This window comes from Heloderma suspectum, chromosome 4, assembly GCF_057233095.1.
Source record: "Heloderma suspectum isolate Gila_16-S chromosome 4, 16-S_ref, whole genome shotgun sequence".
NCBI lineage: Eukaryota > Metazoa > Chordata > Lepidosauria > Squamata > Helodermatidae > Heloderma > Heloderma suspectum.
The window spans coordinates 193,867,002-193,894,032 of NC_139461.1; the positions used below are offsets into that span (position 1 = coordinate 193,867,002).

Genomic DNA, 27,031 nt, shown 5'->3' on the forward strand with positions numbered 1-27,031 from the left:
AAGATCCTTTTGGAGCTATCCTTTTGAACCTCTTCTGCAGCTTGGAATTTCACCATCCTGAAAAATCTAAAGGCATCTGCAAACATGGGTATCATGTTGTTCACCCCCAAATCCATATAAAGGATGAAAAGATTAAGCAGCACTAGTCCCAGTACATATTGTTGAGGGACTGCACTATCTACTTCCTCCATTGTGAAACTGTCATTGTGTGTGTGTGTGTGTGTGTGGGTGGTGGTGTTAACAAGAAGGTAAAAATAATCTATAAGGGAGCAATCCTATGGCCACTAGACACTGTCTAGAGGGCCATAGATTGTGCTGTTTTCCAGAAACCGAACTCGGAGCCTGCGCTCTGAGGTCGGTTCCCAGAAATCTGACCTCCCCCCTCTTCCGCGCTGCCTCCAAGGCAGCATGGAGAACCCCCATCCTCCGCACTCGGAAGATGAGCGCGGAGCAACTGAAAAGAGGTGTTCCGGGGGGCATTCCAGGGCGGGGAGAGCGGAGCTGCGCGTACGACACATCCAATGTGTCATACAGCAGCTTCCTCTCCTGGTCGGCCCCCCTGCTGTTTTCAGCTGTCTAGCGAAAAATAGCAAGGCAGGAGAGGTGCGGAGGGAACGATCCCCCCCATGCCTCTCCTGCCTTGCTTAGGATAGGCGGTTGCCTCTGACTTCGGAGATGGCCTCCTGTCTAGTTAGGATTGCACCCTAAGAGGACTTTTCCTCTCACCCTATGACTACTTAGTTTCCTAAAGGTCTTTTGAAGTACAATTTCTTTCCCAGAGACTATACCTCAGCAACAGTTGTTCTTCGATAATGCTAGCCTTGGTCACGCTTTCTAGAAATTTACTCGGGAAAGAAGTGGGGCTGATATATAATAATTTTCTGGATCCTGTTAATAAAATGGTGTTGCATTGATTGCTTTCCACTTCTTTGGAAAGGAGGCTGGCTTTATTATTGTTAGCCACCTTGAGGGCCACTTTTGGCAGATATGAATTTAATAAATAAACTTCTACCTCTGATAGTTACAACTTACTGTTATTTAATAGTCATACTATTTCTCGTCTTACTGTTTCTGATGTATTTAAATAAATGTTTATTTTTTAATATCTTAAGAAATATGCTCTTCAAATTCCTTCTTGGCTTGTCTTACCCATTTATATTTGGCTTGCCAGAGTGTGTGCACTTAAAGATTTGAAACTTTAAAAAGAAGAGATTTAGTGCAGCTACAGACTTGTCTATACTTTTTTAATTGGTAGTATAAATGTTATTAATCCTCATAGTGATTTTATACATCTGTATGCTTCCTGGAGAGATTTACGACCTTAATTTTTCTTTTTAGGTTTAAGTAATTATTTCATTTTTGAGAGATTTTAAAATTAAAATACTCTTTTGGAGAGTAAGGCAAGACTCTTTTCATATTGTTGATATTGGTATGGCTCCTGTTTTCAATACTTTTTGGTGTTACTTTCTTGACCAGATCGTAGGCATGTCTTAGGTTTGAATGAAGTGTTGCCTTTCTTCAGAGATGTTAATCAAAGTATAGTTAACAGCAGATCTGCAGTTTGGATCACTGCAGGATTGGACTGGAAAATGTTCTTAGCATAATCCAGCAGATTCTGCTGTGCACCTGTAAGGCTTTTCTGACATTACAGGCTGCATAAGTTGAGACTACATATGTAGAAGCCTCATGATACTGTACCATACTGATAGCAGAAGCCCTTTGGCACTGGAGAAAACTCTAGAACTTGCCAGATGACTGTAAATTCAGTGGATCTGGCCTATCTGGAATTGAGAATTGTGGGAAGGCAGATGGCATAGGCAGAGAATTAGGCAGTCTGAGTTGTCTTTTCTTCTCTTTGTGGTTTTATAACTGTTGCAAGATAAATCTGTATCTTGAAGTTTTATCTCTCTATCCTAAATATGTCCAAAATTACATTGACCTGATCAACTTGAGGAAAGCTGAAGTCATCCATTTATTATTACTTAAAGTACTTTAGCTGTCTTCTTGATGTTTAATTTTTTTTTTGCATCTAAGGATCATCTGGATGTTCTGGTGTTTGTTCTGGGACATAATTCCTGATGCATCATCCCCATAGTGTTTCAGCCACCATGAAGGCAAGTTCACTGGTGCAATTTAAGTAATTGTTCATCTGATGGTACCAAAGATGTATTTGCCCATCATAGGGTAGTCCTGTAAACATAGTCCAGTTGTCATAACAGCTATGCATAATTGTTGGATCAAGATGCCAATCAAACTTACTTTGACTTCCAGAAAGATAAAGTATTTCATTTTGGAATTGTTCTTGAAGACTGTTTGGAAACTTCAGCTAGTACAGAATGCAGCTGCCCCCTTTTTTTTTTTCCAGGGAGCATCTCCTATACAAGCTCCACCTCTTAAGATTTTCTGATCAAATTCCATCGTAGAGTAGAATACCCTACAAAGGGAGCAGGGACTTTTCTGTAGTAGCCTAGATGTTCTTGAAAGAGAATTTCAGAAAGGTACATACAGCTTCCTCCCTACTGTCTTTTTGAAGGTAGTGTTAAGGTAACTTTTACTTCTGAGCAAGCATATGATTGGATTCTAAAACTTCCTTTTTCAGAAATCACTGACTTGCCATGCTTTGCTGTTTTCTGTGCTGTGCTTCTGTTCTTACTGTTAACTGATATTTATTGTGTATAATATTGTGTTACATTCTTGTACATTGCTGTGAAATTTATATAAACAGTAGTATATAATTTTAAAAAAATAAATAAGTCTTTAAGGGAGCATTCCTATGACCCCTAGACATTGTCTGGAGGGGCATATGATACTGGGGTTTTCACCCTCCAAGGTCAGAGTCAGCTCTCCAACCTCGGAAGGGAGGGGAGGAGACTAGAGATGCCAGGATACAAGTTCCTCTGAGTCTCTGCCAACCTCCTTCCCTCCCCTTCTGAACCACCATCACTAGATGAGTTAAAAAGCCCATCTAGTGAAATATGCAGGGTGAGAGAACGGGGAGATGAAGATTGCCTCTGCTACTTCTCATCCCACATTGGATGATTAGGAAGCCTCTGAGTTTGGGGGCTTACAGTCATTGAGGGCGCAATCAGTATTTTTATTTGTATTTTTTTTAGGATTACTCCCTAAAATAGTTAAAGCTTCTGTCCTGCCTCTTTTCAAAAGACTCAATTTGAACTATTCCTGTATGCTATACTTGTACTTATCATCTGACACTTTTTCACATAATGAAAAAAAGTTCATGGATCAAAATTTGATAATTGAAATCTTACAGATCTACATGAAACTTCTTCCTGTGTTTCCTGTTGTAGGAATAAACAGCAGTTGCTTTTTTTGTAGCAGGATTGCTTTGATAACAGGTTCAAATTTGTACTGTAAAAGCCATGTCTCATATGCCAGCTGTTTTAACTCTCTACAGTAGCTGTGCCAAGTCCAATTAAACATTTTATGATTAAACATTAGAACCTGTCCTGCCAAGAAAAATGAATGAGCTTGTATATTGCCAAATGAAAATAAAAGCTGGAGAAGCCAACTAATACGTTTTAAGCCTAATTTATTGAAAATTATTCTTCATGTTAAGTTGGCAGGTGTCTCTTATATGTCTTTGTCCTGCTCAAGGGTACTACTTTTGTAATGTTTACCTTGTAATAAAGATGGTGAAAAAGAAAGGAGAAAAAATTATTGACAGACACAAGGCTGACTTAGACTTTTAATTAATTAATGAGTTGGGAACTGGCAAATGGCTTATTCTTCTAGAAGAATGCTAGCTCTTGTTTTGTTCTTTGCAAGCTGATCTAGGCTTGGCATATCACACTTGACTGGTTAGTGCACAATAGGCTTTCATTTAGCTAACATATTCTCTAGTAGTTGGTCTGTATCTGTTTCAGTTTGAGGTAGCTCATGAGGGCCTTGACTTCTTGTGTGCCTCTCTACTAAAATGCGGTCTCTTTCCTCCTTCTAAAATCTGTCACATCTGTTATTTAGTTACTGGACTTTGCAAGTGTTGTAGAAGCGCAAACACTCTGAACAGATGCAAAAGCAACTATATATGACAATGGGCTACATTATGTGCTCCTGTCTGTAGTAAGATTTGGATTAATTCAAAGATTATGTTGCCATAGAGCAAGTACCTGTCTTTTCAACAGATATCTTTTTTTTAACTCTTACTCTTGTTTTTGTTTTTTTTACCTTTGACACTTGTAAAGTACCAATAACACCGAAGTGACAAGCTACAGTTACATTATAGCTGAATGTGCCTCCCTGCGTTTGAACTGAAAATGAAAGTTTACCCACATCTCCAACATCATAGAGCAGCTAATCTGCATATATGATAAACGTTTTGTTTGGGCAAATATTTCATGGAATTATTGAATTGAATGTTGATGTGCGCAGCATGTCACACATCATAAACCTTAAGATTCTAAAAACACTTTAATGAAAACACTTGTGTGTTTTCATAGAATGTTTATCCTAAACCTCTTTGGGTGTCTGTGTCAGGAAAAAACATATTCCCAATAAATAGCTATGGTTGCACTCATTTTCATATGAACATATCCTATGCATGTTCGTTCAGAAATAAATACAGGGGGTTAGATTCAGATTCAGTCAGAGGAGACCCATTGAAATCAATGGGGCTAAATACAATTGGCTGTGTAGTCCCAGACTGATTTCAGTCAGTCTTCTCTGAATATGATTAAATCTGGATCCAACTCCCTGAGTTTAGTTTGGATTGTAGCCACAGACTATTAATGTTCCATATTGTAAGTTGCCTTTCACCAGACTATCTTAAAATATTTCTCAGGTAAGAGACTGCAAGAAAGTTGATACTACGTTTTTGAAGGTTAAATGCTGCAGCAAGATCATAATCACAATCTTAGCCTTTTGTGTTGAGTGGCAAAAATAAGCAAATGCAGTCCCTTTTTGTCACCCCTACCCACCCAGCTAATACACTGTCCATTTAATACTTTCATTCCCACTTCTCATCACTTAATAGTATGCTGTGCCTACTTACTGTGCTGTAGGTTGATCTAATAGTCAGCCAAGATGGCTACCATAGGAACCACTGCTTGCTTCTGAGCAAATTGGTGCCTTATTCCTCCAGTGTCATGATCTCAATACAGTAACAAATTAAAAACTTCAAAGGCAGGAAGTGTGCCATGCCTACCAGAGACGTTAGCAACTGTTGCCAGCTCCATCAAACAGGGTATAGGTGTGTGAGACAAACACTGGCACTTGTTGTATCAATCAGAATGCTTCAGTGTCTCAGTTTTGTTGCTGTTAACACTTCATCTGTATGTCAACCTATGTCGAATCCCTTCATTAAAAGAATGTTATTTATTACAATCTTAGCTTTTTTGATATTACCACAATGAACATATTAACACATACTATTACATCTCCAGTTAGACCAATAATTAGAAACAATGAAGCATAAATCCCAGGAGACCGTGATCACTGTTTTACACACATTTCTTCTCTTCAACATACTGTAAGCAGTGAGGGTTGTAATCGTAGGAAACATATTCTAAGACTTGAGCTGGAATTTTGTATTTGATTAATGCTGCAATATGGAATGAAAGATGAGTTCAAATCCTGACAGATATATCACTTCTTCATGTTAGCTGGAGCTGTAACATATTTGGAAACTTTGAAGTCATGGGGGGAAAATGGGCTTTTTCCGGGCAATTTCAGGAAAAAACAAACGCAATGCCAAAACAGAAAATACGCAATACTTTTTAAAAGATTCTTTATAACATAAAATGCATTGGTTTGATCATAAAATTATTATTAAAATTAAAAACATTTAAAAGTCAACTCAGTAAATTTCAAACTATACTTTTAAATGTAATATGAAACATGAGATTTTATGAGCAAACTGAGTTATACATAATACATTTTAGGTTCCTATTTTATGCCTGACCAGAGAGGGAATATTAGCAAATAGTCTCTGAATCATCCTACAAGCCAAAAGTAGCAGGAAGAGCTGGGAGCAGAAGCATACTCACGTACAGCATCTGTTCCTGTTTGTGAAGAATTGGTTGGGGTAGAGTTTAGGGACATCTGAAGGAAAAACTATTGAGAGCTTATTTAGGTAGGGAAGACTCTCTACTTAATTAAGAATGGTAATCAAGTATATTTAATTTAGGAATCTTTAAGCAATCTCAACTTGTTATTTAAACAGTGACATTTTAGTCCCTTTTTAAAGTCATCTTAATAAACATGTTAATTTTTGTTCATTTTGAAAGCTTGTCTCTCGTGGTAATGTCAATCCCACACCTATGCCATAGGAGCCAGGCTACTGAGTTTCTTTAGGTATAGATCCTTTTGGTGGCAGTGGTAAAAGGTTTTATGGCAGAGGCAGCATTCCCCAACTGTGAGCTTTATTACTGTGCCCAATGGGGAACTTTATTAAAAACTGTAACAGTGAGTTCTTTTTTGAAAAAAAGGAAAATCATAGGTGCGATGCTCCACATGGACGTATGGCCTGGTTGGAGTCCACCCAAAATAGAGCCTTTACTGCGGTGACTCCATTTTTGTGGAACTTCCTGCCTCTGGAGGTCAAGCAGGTTCCAAGATTGTGTTGTTTTCGATGCCTGCTGAAGACATCTTTATTTCCAGAAGCCTTCTTTGATTGACCAGGCATGTTTTTTTATTGGTATTCAGTTTGGGTTTTTTAATATGGTGTTTTATTCTTTTTACCATTTATTGTTCACCACTCTGGAATCTGCTTAGATGTGGAGTGGTATATAAATATTATAAATAAATAAATAACCTTCATGTCATTCTGTCACATGTGGTGTCCATGGTGGCTAACCTACAGTTTTTATCTCGTGTGTTTTAGAACTACATTCATAACAGGGATTTCTCCTAAATCTCACATTGCATTTTTAGTAGTATTACTCCATTAAACACTTCATCATTAGTTAATGTTGCACTTGTTTGGGGTCCTACATGAAGCATTATGTTCTAAAAACCTGTTTAAAGATTCAAATTACCCTGGCAGAGCAAAAACAACCTCCATTTCGATTACGTGATTATGACAGTGCTCAACCCCACTCCTTTCTCCTGCAGTGTGTAGATAGGATTGACTGGGTTTGCGGCTTGTTTTGCACTGATTCATTGCAATGGCTGAAAAGGATTTGTTAAAGGAAATTCAGGAAACCTACCGTTTGTAGGGCAGTATCTACCTGTGTCATTCTGGTAGTGCAAATGACATTGCGCTAGTGGAAACTAGGTTCTGAACTATGTGCAAAGAAGAATCCAACTAAAGTTACGTTTGCACAAGTGTTTGTACATTAACTTGTGCAACCGGTTTTACAGTTGCTTACACAGCTGATTGCACAACCTTGTACAACTGGTTGTGCAAGCGTAATGGGCAACCGCTTGCACAATGGAAAGATTCAGCAGAGCTCTGCTAGTGCTATTTGAGTTTGCAGAGTGACACTATTGGATATTGTGCATAGATTCCTGCATGATAGCATTTTTCTTTGCTGGCAATGAGGATTACATGGGAGTGGAAATGAGGGAAGTGAAGACTTCAAGGTTAGTATTAGAGTTGGTTTTATAACTCAAATTCTCTCTCACACACACACACACACACACACACTCTTTCTCTCCCCTCCCCCTATTATATGGAGTGCTAGCATAGGGGAGAAACGTATTTTAATTATTTCTCCCCCTTAAAAAAAACATAGTGTGTGGAGAGTGATCAATGTTCCCACCCTTTTTGTCTTTAGCACTAGAAATAGCTGATGAAGGCTTCTGTTGGGGCTACTAAAATCTGTCTTCTCCCTCCCCCCGCCCCCACTCCCAAAGGAGGAATATCTTCAAAATAAAGAGCAGCCTTTATACTTGAATGGTGTAACTCATGTGTCTGAGGCAGATTAGACCTATTCCCTGCATAAGCCTCTTGGTAGTAATAGTGTGACTACTTCTCCCTGAGAGCATCCTCCTTCATTTTGCTTCATTTTTACCTCAAAACTGCTAGACTTCAGTGCTGCTGTTTGGCCTTTACTACCCTCCAGCCTTGTACCTCATAAAAGAAAGGGGCTACCAAGTTCCTTATAAGGGGCAGAGGGAACAGGACTCTCACTGGGTGCATGACAGGAAGAAATTAAATAGGTGCAGTTTTACCTGACATATGAGGATGGAAGCAGCACTTGGGGATATTCTGTCTGTACTTCAGCTGAACGATGGCCAGAATGCAGTTCCCACCTCCCAAATGTTGGGGGAAACTCCACCTAGTGAGTTTTTCCTGTCACTCAGCTGTTAGACGCAGAGCTAATAGTGCTACCAGCTGAGTGACAGGAAGAAGAAGAAACTCAATAGGTGGAGCAAATCTCAGATAGAAGCAGTTGATTGATTGCATTTATACCCCGCCTTTTTCCCTCTTGCAAGGAACCCAAGGTGGCTTACATTATCCTCCTCCTCTCCATTTTATCCTCACAACAACAACCCTGTGAGGTGGGTTGGGCTGAGAGTCTGTGACTGGCCCAAAGTCACCCAGTGAGCTTCCATGGCTGAGGGTGGACTAGAACCTGGATCTCCCATCTCCTAGTCCAACACTCTTGCCGCTACACCACACTGGCTCTCTCAGTTATGCTACTAGTGCTAAGAGACGAGGCCTGTGTGGGGAACAGGCTTAATCTATGTCAAAGACATGAATTGCACCACTTAAATATAATGGTTGTCCTGTATTTTCAACACATTTCTTCTTCTTGGGGGTGGAGTGAGGGGAGGCAGATTTCACAGCCCTGACAGATGTCCTTCTCAACTATTTCCAGGGCTGAAGACAAAAAGGATGGGCATACTGACCAGCCACTGTTCACTTCCCCTCCCTTCTCCACACAGTTGCACCTTTTTTAAAATGGGGAGACAAATAAAATATGCATAAAAATAATAATATGGGCAGATTAAAAACATATATAATATTTGTACTAATGTTGAAATGGTGCTAACACACAAACAACACAAATTTGTCACTGAACAAGAATTTTCTTATCACAACATCTACTTATATTTTCCCTCCCTTCTTTTCTGTAGGAATACACACAAATAGTCTGGTGTGTTCTTGCACAATGGCACTATACACCATTTTTAACTTTTGGATTTTACAAAATCATGGTTGTTTTGGGACATATTTTTACAAGAAATGTTCTCTGTGCTCCCCCAACCCAAGAAAAATAAGCAGTTGTGATGTCATAGCACAGATATCCTAGTTGCTGCCTGTTTGGGGGGTTGTGGTCAAATTGGAATTTGAGCAAATTTTACCTTTTAAAAAAAAGCCAGGTGAATTATATTTTTTTTCTAGAGGAGAATTGAATGATAACATTTTAAAAAAGAAATCCCTATTGCTACAGCATCTAACCACAGCAAGTCCAGAAACACAGGACTCCATAGAACAAAACTGAAGCTGAAAAGAATGCACATTTTCTTTATGTATTATGATATGGTGACTCTAGTCACATGTTAGGAACATAAGCATGACCTGGAGCAATCCCTAAACATCTGTCAGGAAAGTTTCAGAAATTTAACATCTTTAGTTTTATATAAAAGTCTTCAGTTTGTGTAGTTTTAAGAAATCATTTAAGAAATCAGTTTTCAAAAGGGTTAAAGTACAAGGATTTTGACCATTGATATATATTCCTTATAGTTTTTATGCAGATTTTGGACCTTTAAACGTGGCTCTGGTATATCGATTCTGCTGCAAACTAAACAAGAAATTAAAGGTAAGAACTTTATATTCTCTTCTAGATATAGGCTTTTACTAAAATGTGACCAGCAAACTGCTACAGGTGACGGCCAGTTACATGATAATTAACAGAATTCTTAAATTTATGCACTAAAACTTTGGTCTTTCTCTCTGAATAGAGAAACTGAAAATTGATCCACTGTGTCAGTAACTTAAATACAAAGTGTTTGTCTAATATAAAGCCATAGAAGTAAATTGTAGTACACCTAAGAAAAACTTCAGTGTACTGTCCCTACACATAGAGATTCTATTTGTGTCTATTATGGCTGATACCCATAATATTGTACTAAATCTTTTCGAAATCTGTGTGCCTGGTTGCCATTACAGCTTCTTGTGGCTCTTAAATTCCATAAATACATTGGCTTGCATCCAAAGGTGCTTTTGCATGACCAGCAAACACTTCAGCTCAGCCAAGATAGGTCCTTCCTGATTTTTGCTGATCGCTTCTGTCTACTACAACCCCTCCCCTCCTCCCCCCGCCCACCTCCCTTATGTTCCTGAAAGATGGGAGAACCTCCAGGACAGTAAAGTGTGGGATAATTGCAGTGGGATGGGGTGACTGCCAAAAATCAGGGAGCCTGTCTTGCATGTGCGAAAGTGGTTTCCACTTGCCCAAAAGTACCCTTACATACAAGTCACTGGGGCTGTTCACATGACAAGACCACCCATTCATGGTGAGGGTATGGGGCATGTGCAACTGCCATTTTGAATATGCAACCCCCCCTTGCGGGTTGTCATGTTAACCCAATGAGCGTGGGTTATGAGAGGGTAAACAACCCTCTCTGTAACCCATGGTCTGTTTTAGGGTTACACAAACATATGCAAAATGGTGCCTGCATTGCTCATCAAGCTGATGTGTAAAGTGAACTTTCTATTGTGACACCAAAATCTTTCCCGGGTGGCGGTCACTTAGGAAAAAGGAACCAGAAAGACAGTCTCTAACTCTGGGAAGTCTTACAAAAGTAAGGTTACATCTAATAGATTTTGGATTTATATTACTAGTTCCTTTTTATTTGCAAGTATCTGAATATATTTGATGTTTTAGAGGAATTAAAAGCTTCAAACACGAATTAGGGATCCTGTTTATAGTGTACTAGTGATTTTAGCTCACTAATGTGGCCAATCTGCTTTTCCTAATACATACAATCACTTTCATTTATGGGACTGGGTAGGCTTAGTGTTGACCAGGCCGTACGTTGAGATTGAACGGCTACAAATATTGCCACTATTATGATAATGGCTCTGTTTGTGGAGACAGCTTGGTTTACATGGACAGCTCAGTTTCTCTATGTGATCATACACATAGGAGAGGTCTCGAAGAACATGTCAACAATTTAGTAACAACTAATGCTACTGTGAAAATGTTGGCAGCATCTGAAATGTTAACTGCTCCAGATACTCTTTATTTTTAAACTTTTGATTAAGAATTGGAGCACAGATGCCTGAGGGATGCTGGGAATTGTAGTCCAACACATCTGGAGGGCACCAGGTTGGGGTAGGCTGGTGCAGAATATATGCCAATGGGGTGGAGGGATGGAAAGAGAGGAAGGTGTGAGAGTTAGGTTGCATATCTTAAATATGTAAAAGTATTTTCTTGTTAAAATGCCTTGTATTTTACCACCCATTATGAACTATTTTATATTGCTTATGGAGTATATGGGGTTGTTATCACAACCCTCTAACTACCATATATGAGACCTATCCTTCAGCGTGGTGGGGGTGTTTGTGTGTGTGCCTTCCTCTTCAGAATTGGTGATACAAAAAGAAGTAATGCATTTTTTTCTTGTATTTCTGATACAGTTTAATTATTTTAGGCATATGTTAAGGCTATAATAAGATACAAGATCACTGGACAGGAGAGGCCTAGATTTGAGTCTCTGTTCTGCCCTAAAGCTCATTGGGTGGCCTTGGGAAAGTTATACATTCTGATTAACCAGTCTTGTTGTGAGCATATAACCTAGTGTTCCCATGTACATGATGGTAGGATACAATGGATACAAATATAAAAAATATTTAAAACTATTTGAGTTTTGGTTGGTTCGGAATTTTCCTGTCTACACATGGTGGGGGTCCAGGAATGAGCCTTAGTCTCTCACACACACCTCTTGATGTGAACATCAAGTGTGATTAACCTTATACATCCCTGTATGGGAATGCCTTGTATGCCTGATCATCCACCTCTTTTTTTCTAGCAGATAGGTTATAGAGACTGTGTCTATGCACATAAAGATGTACACAAATATGGGGCTGATGACACATTTCACATGTGGCAAAGTGGGAAAGCCCAAGGTTCTTATCCCCTGTCATGCAAAAAGCTGATGTGCCAGGGGCCTGTATGAAGCATTGCTTGGTCTCTTGTCTTATGGCCTTTTGCAATTGATGGAGCTTCCCCTAATATGACAGTTTCTTAATATAAATGTGGGTCTTGTGCCTACGATATCTGCCAGTTTAAGGGAAGGGAGGAAGAGTGCTAGAAATACGTAAAATGTGAAATAATTGTGTTGCTATTTAAAACGTATCTATTTGAAGCAAAGAAGTTCTGTACCTTAGGTCATCTGCAGTTATATGGAAGAAACAGCAACTATAGAACTATCTAGCTAGCACAAAAGAAGTGATGCATATTCTGACTAGTGATGTGAAGGCCTGGGAAAAAATGAGGGGGGGGGGTTCCCTTTTTTTTTTTTTTTCCCTTAGGACCATTTTTGCTTCCAAAAAATTGAACAGCTTTGGATTATGAAATATTTTCTTTTAGAATTTAAGACGGAGTATTTATATATTGTTACCCAGCCTTTACTCCTCCCAAAATGATTTCTAAAAACAATAAGAACACTTTTATAGGAAGACTAGAGATGTAAAATGTCTGGAAATAATGAAGACATGGGGAATTTAAAAAAAAATCTTCCCTGTAAGATTTCCAGCATAGTTAGTTCTTTCTTTGTTAAAATTATTGATCTAAAATATTTTACTGGTGGACATTTATGCTCAGTTTCCCAACATGGGAGTAGAGTCACAATTGTGCATTCTTGACAGCTTGGGTTTTGTTCTATAGAGTCCTGTGTTTCTGATGCTGTAGCAGTCACTTAATGTAGTTCTAATCTGTTCATACAATAAGTACACATTTACTAACTGAGTTTACTTTTAAAAGTTTTAAAATATAATGATGCTTTTATGAGCAAACAAACCATGCATAAAATAACTTTAGGAACAGGAAGGCTGCTTTATGTTCCTAAAGCAGCCCTCTCCAACCTGTTGCCCTCCCAATATTTTGGACTACACTGCCCAGCATTCCTGACCATTGGCCATGCTGCCTGAGCCTGATGGGAGCCGAAGTCAAAAATACCTGGTTGGAGAACCCCATGGACCAATTCTTTGTTCCCCTTCCAGCCTGTTCTGCTCTCCCCAGTGGGACAAAAGCTTACCTTGGGAACTAGGCAGATGGCTCCAGCCGCTCTTTGGATAGAAGAGGCCGTCTGTTCTCCCCCTCCTCCTTCCCCTGTGCAGCCAGAATCTTGATGCTGTGGCATCTCCTTCTGCTTGGGATTGTCGGAGTTGAACTACAGCTCCCATAATCCCTGGCCACTGGCATTTTCAAAATAAACACTCCACGTGTGGGAAACCTGACAACACTACACTAGATGAATTTTAAAAAATGTTAAACAAAATTTATAATATTTGATGGTTCAGTTATGCCAATTTGTTTTTCAAAACAACCATATCGCTTATAGACAGTCAATTTTTGACCAACAACATCAGTTATATCTGGTAGTCTTTTTTTCAGCCAGGGATAATCTGAGGTTTGATTTAAAAAAATTAAGTAACTCAATAAACCTTTGAAGTATTTACTATTGCATTCAGCACACACTTATCCTGATATCACCTGGAAATTGGCTCACTAAATATATCTGTTACTACTAGAGGTTTTGCAAGAATTCGAGCAGAAATGCTCAAAAAGTCAAACAGCCAGCTCTACTGCTGCAAGAAGAATTGGGAAGGAAGCACACACCCCTTCAAGCAAGCTTCCAGCCCTGATCCCAGCCCTCACCCGTCTGACACACATACCCCGGTGGGCTAAAGCCTGTGGTCCAGGCAGACAGCAGTGGCTCTGCCTGCAGCATCAAGACGTTGACTGTGTCTTTTCTTTCTATTTTCTTTTTTTAAAGAAGTAAATAGAGGGGAGGGGAAGGTTAGGTGAGCCTCTTCCATTCAGGGAGTTGCCAGAGCCACCATTGTCTGCCTGGACCACAGGCTTTAGCCCACCGGAGCATGTGTCAGACTGGTGAGGGGTGGGATCAGGGTGGGAGGCTTCCTTGAGGGTGTGTGCGCTACTTTCCCCAATTCTCTTTGTAGCAACAGAGCTGGCTGTTTGAGCAGAAGTGTTCAAAAAGTCAAGTTCTTGCAATACCTCTGCTAGTAACAGAGGCATTTAGTGAGCCAATTTGCAAGTAATGTCAGGATAAGTGTGTGCTGAACGCAGTAGTAAATACTTACGGTACTCTAAGAGATTCACCTCTGAGGCCCTCCTCAGATACCTGCCAATAAGGTTCATCAGGCTGGCAGGAACAAGAGACAGGGCCTTCTTGATTGTGGCCCATCACTGTAGAACTCCCTCCCACAGAAAGTTTGTGTATCTTCCTCTTTGTGTGCTTTTAAATGGGGTGTAAAGACCTGGCTGTTTACATCTGCTTTCTCTGATTTATTTGGACCAAGCTTTTAAGTGATAATTTTAAATCATTGCTGGTGTTTTATTATGATATTGTGTTGTTTTTGCTAGTTTTAGATTGTATTGTTCAGTCAATACTATTATTGAATTGTATTTTTAATTGTTTTATGATTCTACTCTGTAAACCACCTGAGAGCTTTATAGCCCTAATACATAAATACCTTATTGGCTTCAAATCTTCTGGTGTAGAGATGGGCCTAGTTTCATAACTGGTTGGCCTGATAAATAATGAGCATAACTTTCATGTGATCATCATTTTGTTGTCCAGAGCATGGAAGATGGCGGCTTTGACATCCCTACGGAAAGTACAACAGAAGGTCACAGGCACCTTCCTTGTAGCAATCTCTAGGGGTTCAGTTATTCAGGTCTTGGTGTTTCTGTCTTGTTGCAGGTACCTTGTTTACATCAGGCAGGGACTTGAACATAAAGGGATATGTACGTTTGGAGTTAAGTGTGAATCTCTAAAGAGGACTTGAGAGCATTGAGCACTGCCAGTGGTGCTTCAACTGGGGAAGGCAAGGAGCCATGCTCTTAAGGGATAGCTGTAGCATCAGTCATCAACTTCTGTTTTATATCATTCATCTCACTCTCACCTAGAAGATGAGTTGGTGCATTCTTGCTCCTCATTTAATAATTTAAATCTGTATTTTGTTTAAAGTTGCTGCTCATTTGCTTCCTACCCATGCTGGGCACAAGAGTAAAACATGGATCACTGTTTCATTGTACTAACCCCTATTCAAATGGGGGATGTAACATTTGATGTTGCTGCTGTTTCTATGCAGTAAGCAGCAAGCTGAGAATGGAGCCAAATGATTGATTTACTTGTTCTGGACTTTGGATTCTAATGTGCAATTTTCTTGTAAGCATTTCTTCTGCCTCTTTTGTGGTGAATGAACGAGGAGACTTTTTGTGCCAAATGCCCACTGTTAGATGTCTAAAGAGATGTCTTTGGAATTTCTGTAGCAAATGTTCCCATTTCTCCAGGTGTATTGGAGGGCGGGGGGGCGTGGTTGTCATTATATGCAATGGCATCGGCTCATTCAGTTTATTAGATGATACACTGAGGTGATGGGAAATTAGCCACAGGAATGCTAATCCCTTGTATTTCATATATCCAGACTGTCATGCAACATGGGGAGAGGGGTTGGAGAACACAAGTAAGAAGGAGAAACAGCTTGAGATATGCTGCTCATCAAGGGTTAGGGAGCACTTTCTTTATCTTCTGTGTCATGACATGAACTTGATTTGAAGAAACTGCCAAGGCAGACTTGGCTAAATTGGCACAGGTCAGCTGCCAGCATTTAATTTACAGAATGTTATGATCCTTTGCTAACATTCCCCTCATCTTTCTCTCTTTAAACAGTCATTCAGTCTGTCAAGAAAGAAAATTGTGTATTATACCAGCTTTGACCAGCGGAAACGAGCAAATGCTGCATTTTTGATAGGAGCATATGCAGTAAGTATCAGTTGATGTGTGTGTCTCTAGCAGGAACTTACTGGCATCTCATTCTCTGGTTAAGTATAGATACTGTAAATCCTAAAATCACTGTCCTTTTCCTATTGTTCTTCAGTCCAATCCTGTGTTACAATTTTTAAAAAAAAAGGAATATCCCCATCCTGCTGAACTTTGCCTTCTCTATACTCTTTTCCCTTCTGGCCTTATGCTGGCATGCAGAGAAAAGAGCCAGGAGAAGTAGCTAAATTTAGTGACACACTGTCTTCACCCTGTATTACAGTAGCTATCCTTGTGACTAACTTCCTACCACTTCCCTGGCCGGAAATACAGGCAAGGCGGTCGCAGCAGGGCTCCCTGACGGGGAATGTCAGTCTGCTGCAGGGGCTTATTGCTAATGTTATTTTTCTTGGACCCAAGGGAACCAGCAGTTTCCATAGCAAGCTGTGCATAAATTTCTGACTTCTTATTTCTTAAAGAGCAGTGCATATGTTATTTGGGTCTGTTATAATATATGTATATACAGAGACTTAAAGCTGCACAACTTTCCAAAAACATTAGCATTTTCTAAGTTGAAGAGAATTTGAAGCATTCATATATGGATGTTTGTAGGTTATTATTAATCTGTAAATTCATACAAGGTAAATGTTTAAAGGTTTCTTGTGTTGCCTCTTAAAATAATGCCTTGTTGGCTCATTAATGACAATACATTTCACTGAGTATTTCTGCTGTGTATCACATTTAGTACCTTCTGTGTATGGAAACTTTATGGAAACATTTACCAAAAAAGAAGTTACGCTGTACCTCTCCACAGAGTACATTGAGATGATTATCAACATTATTCTGGAAATATTGATCACTGCTTGTATAAGTAGCTCATACGGCTTAATCTTCCTGTATATAGTAATGGAAACAAACTGGCCCTCTATGGAGCAACAGAACAAGATACAAACAAATGAAATAGAGCCTTTTCTGGAGGAACACAAAGTGTACTTTAACTTTATCTGTGTGCAAACAACAATAAAATGGGAACAGCATTAACATGGGAATGGATTGACAGTGAAAAGGCATATAAGATGGCTTAGTCCTTCATGCTAAAGCAGAGCAGTGGTTGGACTATCAGTCCTTATTGGTAGCAGGTCTTGAATCCAGTTCTTCAAGGGTATCGGGCACAGATTTGCTGAAGACTACTATGTTAAACTTCTTTATTACAGAGGGCAAGGACAAGGCTAAGAATCCCAAATGTAACATCTTGCTTGGAGGAGCATTCTGCTGTGTCATTGTAAAATTATAGCAGTACTAGCACACTTTGCAGAATTGTATTGGCATTGCTGTTTGTCTGCCACATTCTAAATACTTGTGCAAAAAGTTTTAACATTCTGACTGTCTTGGGTGTTGAGAGCAATATTAATAAAGCAATTTTCACTTGCATTAGAACAGCAATATTTGGGTTTTCCTCCTTCCATCCATCCATCCATCCATCTCTGTATAGCCACCATTCAGTGCAAGACTGTCAGGATAGCATATAATTTAATATAATAGAGTCATAATTTGATATAAAAATTTAAAAGCCCAGATGTTTCAGTCTGAAAACCAATAAAATCCAGCATGGTATGATGACATCACACTAATCAATTCTAATTTGGCACCTTTGCCCTGGAGTCTCTCTTCGAAACTTCGTGCTGGAGTATGATATCTTTAAGGTCTCCAGAATGTCCTAGGAGAGTAAAATGGTTCCCCGCTGTTTATTCTTTGTAATGTCTGATATGTTTTGACTTAGTTGCTTGTGTTGAGACTGAACTTTTTGCCTGTATAAATGGCAGAAGGGCATTGTTGGCAGACGATAGCATGCAGGAGTCCACAGACTTTGGCTCGCCTGGATAGTTAGCCCAAATGTGTGCCATTCACCAACCTGTTGCCCTCCCCTAGGTGGAGTGGGTGGGAGGAGTCTTGTTTATGATGACATACTGAGCTTTGATGCCGGGAGCACCACTGAGGCCCAGCACACCTGTGGGACCCAGCCACCACCCTCTCCTCCATCTCTGAGCTGGAAGGGGGCAGGAGCTCATCCCTCTCATAGTGAACTTTGAAGATGTTCTGCTTTCCAAGCATCCAAAACTCAGCACAAGATCAGGGAGAGCCCTTGCCCGTCTCCAGACTTGGGCAAGGTCTTTCTCCAAATTTGTAGACCCCTCAGGGTGTATTTAATATCACATTAGACAATGTGCAATTGAACAAGCCTTTGGTGTAGTTGTTGTTTTGTCCTATGGCTTTCATCATAGAGTTATCAAAGTAAAAATGGGGGCACCAATGTTGCCATGGAGCGTTGTTCTTGGATTTGTATTTCTTGTTAGATGACTTCCAAATTGGGGAGTAATCTGTTAGCAAGGACAGGCTTACCATCCAAGGTTCATTTTCAAGAATGGACTGTAGATCCTTAATATACTGGAGAGGTTTTAGCTGAGAGCTGATGTTGACGTGCATTCCGTTCATTTTTCTGCTGGCCTATCCTGAGTATCTGATTGGCCTTGCCTATTTATGCCTTCACTTCCCCACCACAGTATCGTAATAACTGATGGAAATCCTGCACATGTTGGTCCCCGATGAAAGAATTGGAGCAAATGCTGTTATGTCATAAAGTTTGACTGGTGACAGTGAATAGTGAAGTGTACTGTGACTGGAAGCATATAGATATGTGAATAATTTGGTTTATAGAAAAAGCAAAGGTAGCCATGTTGGCCATAAGGAGCATGTGGGCTTCAGCCAGGATGGAAAACACTTCTGAGAATAGCTGGACTTTATAATCCCCAAAATGGAGGATCCAACATTTCCCCCCGCTTCCTTCCCAGTATCACTAAGGGGAGCATAACCTTTCTGTAATCATCACATAACCTGCAGACTCCTCCTCCCACACTATACCTTGTGATTAGTCTGAACTTGCAGACCTTGTGACTTCACCATGTAGTCATCTTTTTTTCCCCTCCCCATTCCCCCCATCCCGTCTTTTATAACATCTTGCCTGAAGAGTCTTGAAAGCTTGCACAATTTTTTGTGATCATTTGATTGGCCTAATAAAGGTATTGCAGCAACATGGATTTTGGACATTTGGCTTATGTCGTAAGATAGGAGTTCTGTGTCCTTTGCATAGTTGTACAGTGGTGTCAAAAAGTGGGCGCTTGTGTATCAGGCTTAAGTTAATATTGCAGTGGAAATCGGCGCAGTTCTGAATGAATTCCCGGGGGCTCCCTCTTGTAGTTTCAGATGATGATATTGTTGATGTAACTCAGAGGAAAGGCAATAGAGGACAGGAACTTAGGAAGTGTTATTTCTTAAGTCACCTATAAATATGATGGCACACTGTGGAGCCCTACATGTATCCATAACAGTAACATAGATCTCAAGATACAAACTCTCCCAGGTCTGAAACAGTTGTGGATGAAGACAAGTTGGTAAACTGCAGCATCTAAATGTGCTGTAGTATCTGTCATCAGTCCATCTGTGTGTGTGGGATCTTGGTGTATCAAACCTCTATATCTATGTCTGCAAGAATGGTGTTTTTCTGGGAGATTTTAATTGCACTGCAACTTCTTCATCAAGTCTGTGGTTTTCTGAAGATAACTATGTATGCTAGTGGCATAGAGTCAGCATATTCGGATGCTTCTGCTGAAAGAATGCCAGTGCCTGAGACAATGGAACACCCTAGATTACCCAGCTGGTAAATTTGGAGTAGCAAGTAGAAGTCATTTAGTGAAGACTTCTCAGATATCTGAATACATCTGTTCCTTCTGTAGGGAATTTCTTCAGCTGGTCAGGTAGTTCCATTTGGTATTCCTTGATTGAGTTCAGGGATAGTTACATATAGAAAGTGGGGTTGGGGAGTCTGTATCTCTCTCCTGTATTGTAAAACAACTACTTCTTGATGATCTTAGCACCTCCTTTCTCAGCCTTTCCAGCTGTAATGTTGGAATTGTTTTTGAGGCTGTGGTGACATTATGTTCTGCAAGGCTGCAATTACTGTATAAGACCAGCAATGCTGCTTTGCTGACAATCTCAGTCTGAGCATGACAGCGTAAGCATTCTGTCTTTTAAAAAAAAAAAATCCAGTTGCTATTGGGATGGGGTGGGGAAGGTCCATGAAGAATCGTTTAAATGCCAAGAGGTTTAAAACATAGCAATTTTTCAGTGACATCATGGTGGAAGCATTTATAACAACAACTGTAAAGCACCTAAAATTTTCTAAGCGCTGTAGAGAGATTAAAAGATAAGATGATCCCTACCCCTAATCTCACAGTCCAATAGAAATGATACAAAGGGGAAAAGAAATGGGGAGGGAAGAGGATGGCAAGCACTGGTGCAGACTTCTTTCTGGAAGGGAGTAGATAGTAACCTCAGTACAGTTGCTCCTTCCCTGGCTGATGGATGGGGCCAGATTGGTCTTTCCTTTGCTAGTGGCACTTGGTGCCCAGAGCAATGGCAGAAGTGCCAGTGTGCTTCTCTTTGGGTCTGCAACCCCAGAGTGGTCCTTCCACAGTAGATAGCAGAATTAAGCCTCCAGATCAGTGCAGAATGCTGTGGTATGTGTATGTGATAGAGCAGAAGGGTAGTTCTTGAGGACAAACACTTCTGCCTGACTCATGCAAAAACTAACAATACTTTTGGTTGAGCTAAGGATACTATTTTTGTTGTCACTTCTAGCATCTAACATAGACTGATCGTTCAGTATCCTTTTCTGTAGAGAAATCAGGTGCATGCTCTTGATGGCGTTGAAATGGGGTTTAGACATGTAGACCCAATCTGTGCTATCTTTACCTCAGTTTTGAGGGTAGGCATTCTTCAGGGATTGGAACTAGACATATAGCCCCATTTAAATGCTGCATCCCATGTCTGGGTGCAAGGCAAACACAGAGTTAGGATAGCTATCCCCAATAGACGGTTGCTGTTTCCCACAGTGTGCAGAGTCTGTAAATTTTTATCAAGCTTACAGGGTTGGTTACAATATGTTGAGCTGTAAAATGTCTTAGTGTAGTAAACTCCCCTTTGAGGAAAACAGATTTGCAACCTGTTCCCTCTTGAACCAATAAGCTTCTGTTGAACTTCTTATACATGGGCTTAAAAGCAGTCACCCTTTCACTTACCTTTCCCTTCATATGCTAGATTTACTATGCACAATCCTGTTTGAGAAACAGTTTGTTTTCCTTATGTTTGTGTAGCACATGACATTCTGAGCATTGTTAGTTCAGAGGGTTGTTTTTACTGTCCTAATGCTAAAATATTAATGTGTAAAATGAAACTAGGCAAACACTAGATTAAATTCTACAAATAGAATTTTCACTGGTAGCTATGTACTTTACACAGGCACACAATGTGACTTGCGTATTTTTGTCTTGAACCTACTTTTTTTCCCCTCTCATCTTACTTTATCTGTAGTACTGTCATGTGCTGTACAAAATGCAACATGAGAACCTCAGGCTTTTCTTTCATTTCTTCCCCATTGTTAGCAAACAATGCTCCTAGTCCCTATCTAGCAAGTCTTAGTTAACATTTGACTGTTCAGCTGGGTATGTAACATATAGCTCATAGAACATTTCTCATGTCCAGGTAGTGTATGCCATGATCTAGTTTTATCCATGAATTGTACTATATAGACTTTGCCAAAAAAGCCCAAGAATGGTAACTTAGTTCATATGTACAGTACCACTACTAAATCTTTTCTGGCTCTGTTAATCTCCCAAGATACTTTTGTTATTTTCAGCAAAACTCTTAGTATACTTCTGTCAGCTTCAGCAAAGAACTGTTCAGCAGCCACTGGTGACTGAAATAATTAAAAAGCCAAATGTTTTAATATGTCCTATATTTATTTACTTACTGCATTTCTATACAGTTCAACAGCCAAAGCTTTCTGGACTATTCACATACATTAAATTCTATAGCATGGGAAAAATTAAATTCTGTAGCATGAAATTAAGTGCAGTTACTATATATACTTAGGGAAAATGTGTAGACTGTGATTGCAAATTTAGTTCAACATGCAATGACTTAAGCACAGAATAATATATTATTTAAAAACAACTTTTCAAGAATGAAATGGGGGAATGGAAAGGAAGTTGGCAAAATATTTCTAGAAAATAGAAATGTAGAAGTGTCATGCTATGTCACCTGTGTTAGCAATGAAAAAATAATAAATTGTGATATCTTTCTGAAGTGATAAAGCGCACAATGTGTACTATATCTGTTAGTAATGTATCTTAGTTATGCACCCCTTCAGAAGTTTCTTGGCTTGAGGGTGGGGGGTGGGGGACTGCTGAGTGCTGTAAGTATGTCATATTCCCTGACTACAAAAGAAGAGAAGACAAAAGAGAAGGAAGCAATTTGATTTCAAGAAGATGAATACTGGATGGGGAAAGGGAGTGCTCTTTTTTTTAAGAGTGGCGGGAGAATACTGACTAGAATATATGCACTGAAGTTACGAGAGGCATTATGAAAACATCTGTAAAACTGAGCTGAGGATATTGCAGAAAATTGGATTTAATGTGCAGTTCCCCCAAATAGTGCTCTTCATGAAATCCCACTTGTTTCAATGCCAGGTCAGTGCTCTGTGTAATTCCTAGCCACAAAGAAGCAATGTGCATTCCCTGGGAAGACATTCCAAAACCTTTCTGAGATATATTTTAAAAGCAGTTGTGTTAACTGTGTTAAACACACAAGATGATCACTGTATAGGCAGTATCTCTTAATTTTTACTTTTAGGTTCTAAATTTTGGTGTCTTGTTTGAGTTTATAAAGCCCTGTATGTCCAGGCACTTCCTGTTCTTCCCTGTGAGAAGGGAAACACCTGCTTTCACAGTGGGGAATGTGTCTGCATGCACCAAGTTGCCCTTCTCATGGAAGGGAACGGAAATCCTTATGCACATGAGATTCCATGGATACCTTTATGTTGGTGATTTATGGGACAAGGAGATTGGAGTCACCAATAACCAGAGAGAGACAGTAAGTGGCTTGGTGAGGTAGTCAACTAAGAATTCACTGTGACATCAAAATGTATAGCAAGTGAAATAATATTGATGGATCTTTATTTTGGGCCAGCAACACTGGCCAGCAAAGATGTATGAAGAGGGTGATACTAAGACTGAGCTGATCAGCAGTTACTACTTCATGACTTGTGTTCAGTGTGCTCTGCCAGTATAAGAGCAAGAAAGCTTTTTGTTGGTGGGAAAAGCCTGGCTCACAAACGTTTGCCTTAATTCAGTACAATCGAATTAGACGATGGTGAAGACACCTAATGGATGTTTACAACAACATACACTGAAACATGGTTTACTGGAAAACAATTTGGTTGCTGTGGTGCTTCTGTCATGGTATGGCCATGAGTACATCCAGAAAAATGGCATTTGTCTGCCCTACTAAAGCATGTAAATACTCTTAAGGCTGCATAGCAAAGGCTAAAGGACTGAATTGTCACAATTCCAGGTTACATCCAATTCACATTAAAGAATTAGCTTGAGATAAATATATTGTACAACTGTCAATATCATTTCAGCTTTTCTAAGATGAGGTGTTACTTCATATTGGTTTTCTTTGTAGGTCATCTACTTGAAGAAAACACCAGAAGAAGCTTACCGAATACTCTTATCTGGATCTAATCCACCATATCTTCCATTTAGGTATGGCTGTAAACAATAATACTTTTATATAGAGCTTTCAAGTGTTCAGAGTGCTTCATACTAACCCTAATCCTTACAACAACTTGATAAGGTAAGTCAGTATTATCTTCCTGTGAGCATAGCTTACCTATGGTGAGCTCAGAGGTGAGATTCAAACCAGGGACTTCCTGATTGAGAGCTCAGTCCCTTAGCCACTGTGCTACACCAGTTCTTGTTGCAAGTTAAGCAAGTTGCCTTTAAAGTTCCTAAACACAGGTGATTTGATGTCGGTGCATTCTACCAAACTCTTCAATCAGCATGACACGTGGATATTATTGTGTAGCATACTTCTTACAGTGTGGTGCCCCACAGGTTTTGGGCCAGTTTTTCTGGCTGCTTGTTCCTTTCTCTTGTCACCTGCTAGTAACTAAGATCCAAAGGGGAGTTTCCTGCTTCAGCTCCCCCTCCCCATGCAGCAATGCTTTCTACTCATACACAGGGTTATTTGGATCCTTACCAGTGTCTCCTGTTTCTTGCTTCACCTGGCATTGCTACAACATGCAAATTAGCTGAACTTTTATCTCATGTGTTCTTCACTGGGTAATTTGATACACTTACTCAGTATGCAGGAATGTATCTAATATCTCTTGAACAACTAGATTTAAGAGAAATGTTTACAGACGTGTGTTATTCCTAGTTTACATTAATATGAAGTTCACATATGCTACCTTTCCATTCCCTCTGCTGAAAAATACTGGGTAAAGCACTTATAACTATACACTAAGAAAGCAGTGCAGTAAGAGATCAATTTGTCCCTTATGCAGCTCTTCCTTGAACCAGCAAGGCAAGAGGTATCTATACTCACTCTGAAATACTGAATTATTTTGGTTTTGTTTGTTTTGTCTAATTAATGTTAGATGCATCATTCAGTGGCAAAATGCTTTTATTAATTTAATGGTTGGGATAGATGAAATGCAAAAAAACCCAACACCCAACCACGGAAATATACAATTGAGCCACTCCTGTCCTGCATTGTTAGCAAAGTCTCCTTAAGTGCCCTGTGAATAGAGGGGCTATGTAGCCAGAGTTCTGTGAACCATTTGTTGTGGATACTATATTTGAGAATCTCAAATTAAGAAAAGAATGGCATAAAATTATATAATATCAATATTTCCCACAAAATTGCTTACGTACCAGCTCCATTACTTACAAACTTAAGGACGCAATTACCTTAATTTGACCATTCAATATTTAAAATGCTGCCAAGAGAGGTATCCTGTCAGCTTTGCAAGATTTTCCCTCCTTTTATTAGCCCATATTGCTCCTCAGAATTAAAACCTGTGTACTGACCACTGCAGATGAGATTTGCTTCAATTCCTCTCTCTCCACCCCAATTTCCTTTCTGTTTTAGTGTTCAAACAATTCTATCCATATGTTTTATCTTGTTTCATAGATGGGGGGGTTGCAATTAATATCTGTACATGTGCAAACTGTGGTACAGGTGATGCATGCTGCTCAGATCATTTTTTATCCTGCACTAGAACTTGGTGTCATTTGAGCCTCTCACAATCCATCTTTTAGAGTTGTCAGAGAACCTTGCATTTGTTCTGCCTTCTTCAACCTTGCTTGTACCTTCTCCCTCTCTATGTCTCACACCAGCACCCTCCCATTTCATGTGACAGGTGATGCCAATGTGTTGGGCCAACCTTCTTACTCCTCCCTCCAGACTTTCCTTCTTCCCTGTCTGCCTTTGTCCACATCTTATTGATATCACACATATCTGATTTGGAGTTTGCAGTACTTTTACTACCTCCCTTTTACTTAAGTGGAAAGCTAGTTTTTTTAAAACCTATTACTTGTTGATGAAATACTTGCCTGTCCTCGTTCTACCCTACCCCCAAAGTTTCAACTTAAAATCAGTACTGTGCATTAAATTAAAGCCAAAAGTAATCAGCTAACAAGTGTTCAGTTCTTAATACCTCACTATAAGTTGAAGGTAGTCTACGAAGCATTAGGGAATAGAATTCTGAGAAGATGACACACTTGCCCTTTTAGCAGCCTTAAGTAGAGGGGCTGCACCTACAGAATAATATAGAGATGTGTATACTCTCTGCTAAAATCCAAAGCACTGTTCCAAGAAAATCCAAGTTCTGCAACCTATGTAAATTGAACAAATTTGCAGAGTTTTTACATCTATTTTGCTGTCTTCTTATTCTCCTAGTCATGAGGAAGGGGAAGGACAATTCAGGGCACTGAAGCCATGGGTCATCCACTGGAAATCTTAACCAGCAGCCTTTGTTTTTGAGATGGTGGATTGACATCATGGACTTTTTCTGTAATTTGGCACATACAGTTGATTGTGCTTTATTTGTCTATATATATATATATATATATATATCTCAATTTATTATAAATGTACTCCTTTTTATACACCATATATATTGGTATTCTACAGTTCTATAAGGTACCTGGTACTAGGCACTGCACACACACTTTCAACCCTGTATTTGCTCTCACAAGTGCTATAAATCTCTTGAGTGAAAGCTGTAGTTCTCAAGGTACTGAACTCCATGCCCCAAAGCATATGCTATGCTTCTGTGGAATTGCAGAAATACCTCCACTATCAGACAAATGATTTCTATGGTTTTCAGCTACAACTGTATGACCCCTTCTCTTCTTTCATATTTGGTCATGCAATGCTTCAGGATTGATCATCCATGTGCTGCTGTTGCCTGGACCTGTCATTTTATGCTAGGCATGAGGCAACAAGAAAACAATTTTTTTATACTTCCCCAGTAACATCTTGAGAGTTCCAAAGTTTGGCAGATTTAGTTATATGGAAAAAATGGGTCTGCGATGATTCCAGCGAGGCTTTGTCACATTTGCCATAGCTTAATAGCATTGCAGGAATAGATGCAAGTCACAGACACCAAAGTACCAGGGTTGAAAGCTAAGGTACATGATGTTGAAAGCTGTTCCTTTGTCCTTATCATAATGACTTTGCATCTAATTTCTGGAACTTTAGGAAACAGTGCAAGGATTGCTACATACGGTTGACATTTCCTGATAATCCTTTTGGTTAGCGCACAAATTGCTGCTGATTCAGTTCTTGAAGACGCTGGCAACGTGCCAAGAATCGAAGCTTTGTCAGCACAGAGCTATTTGTAATCACCTGAAGTTTAGGTAGCTGCCAGAAATGTTTCCTGAACTGTAGGCATCAAATATTTAAAACAGGGACAGCTTATCAATAATAGGAAAGTTATTTTGAAGACTGCATAGCCATATGTTCACTTTGTGGGATCGTACATGAAACAAGGGAATCCTTATGTATAGTCTCTTTAGTTTTTGATTAACTTGTTTCCTAGTTGAGAGCAAAATTGTCTTTTTTACTTGTCCTCTGAAGCCTGCTCATCCAAAATGTGCTTATTGGGGCCAATTTTAAAGCATTTTTGACACAAATTGAAGGGAGG

The 27,031-nt window shown here is 39.6% G+C and overlaps 1 protein-coding gene across 3 annotated transcripts in view; it reads left to right on the plus strand.

Moving 5' to 3' along the window:
* Positions 1-27,031, plus strand: part of CDC14A (cell division cycle 14A) — an 83,482-nt gene that overhangs the window by 6,925 nt on the left and 49,526 nt on the right. For all 3 annotated transcript variants that reach the window (XM_084851747.1, XM_084851748.1, XM_084851746.1), the window contains exons 3-5: positions 9,650-9,725; positions 15,832-15,924; positions 23,503-23,582. In XM_084851747.1, the coding sequence (XP_084707873.1) occupies positions 9,650-9,725; positions 15,832-15,924; positions 23,503-23,582 (249 nt within the window). The remainder of the gene's footprint in view (positions 1-9,649; positions 9,726-15,831; positions 15,925-23,502; positions 23,583-27,031) is intronic.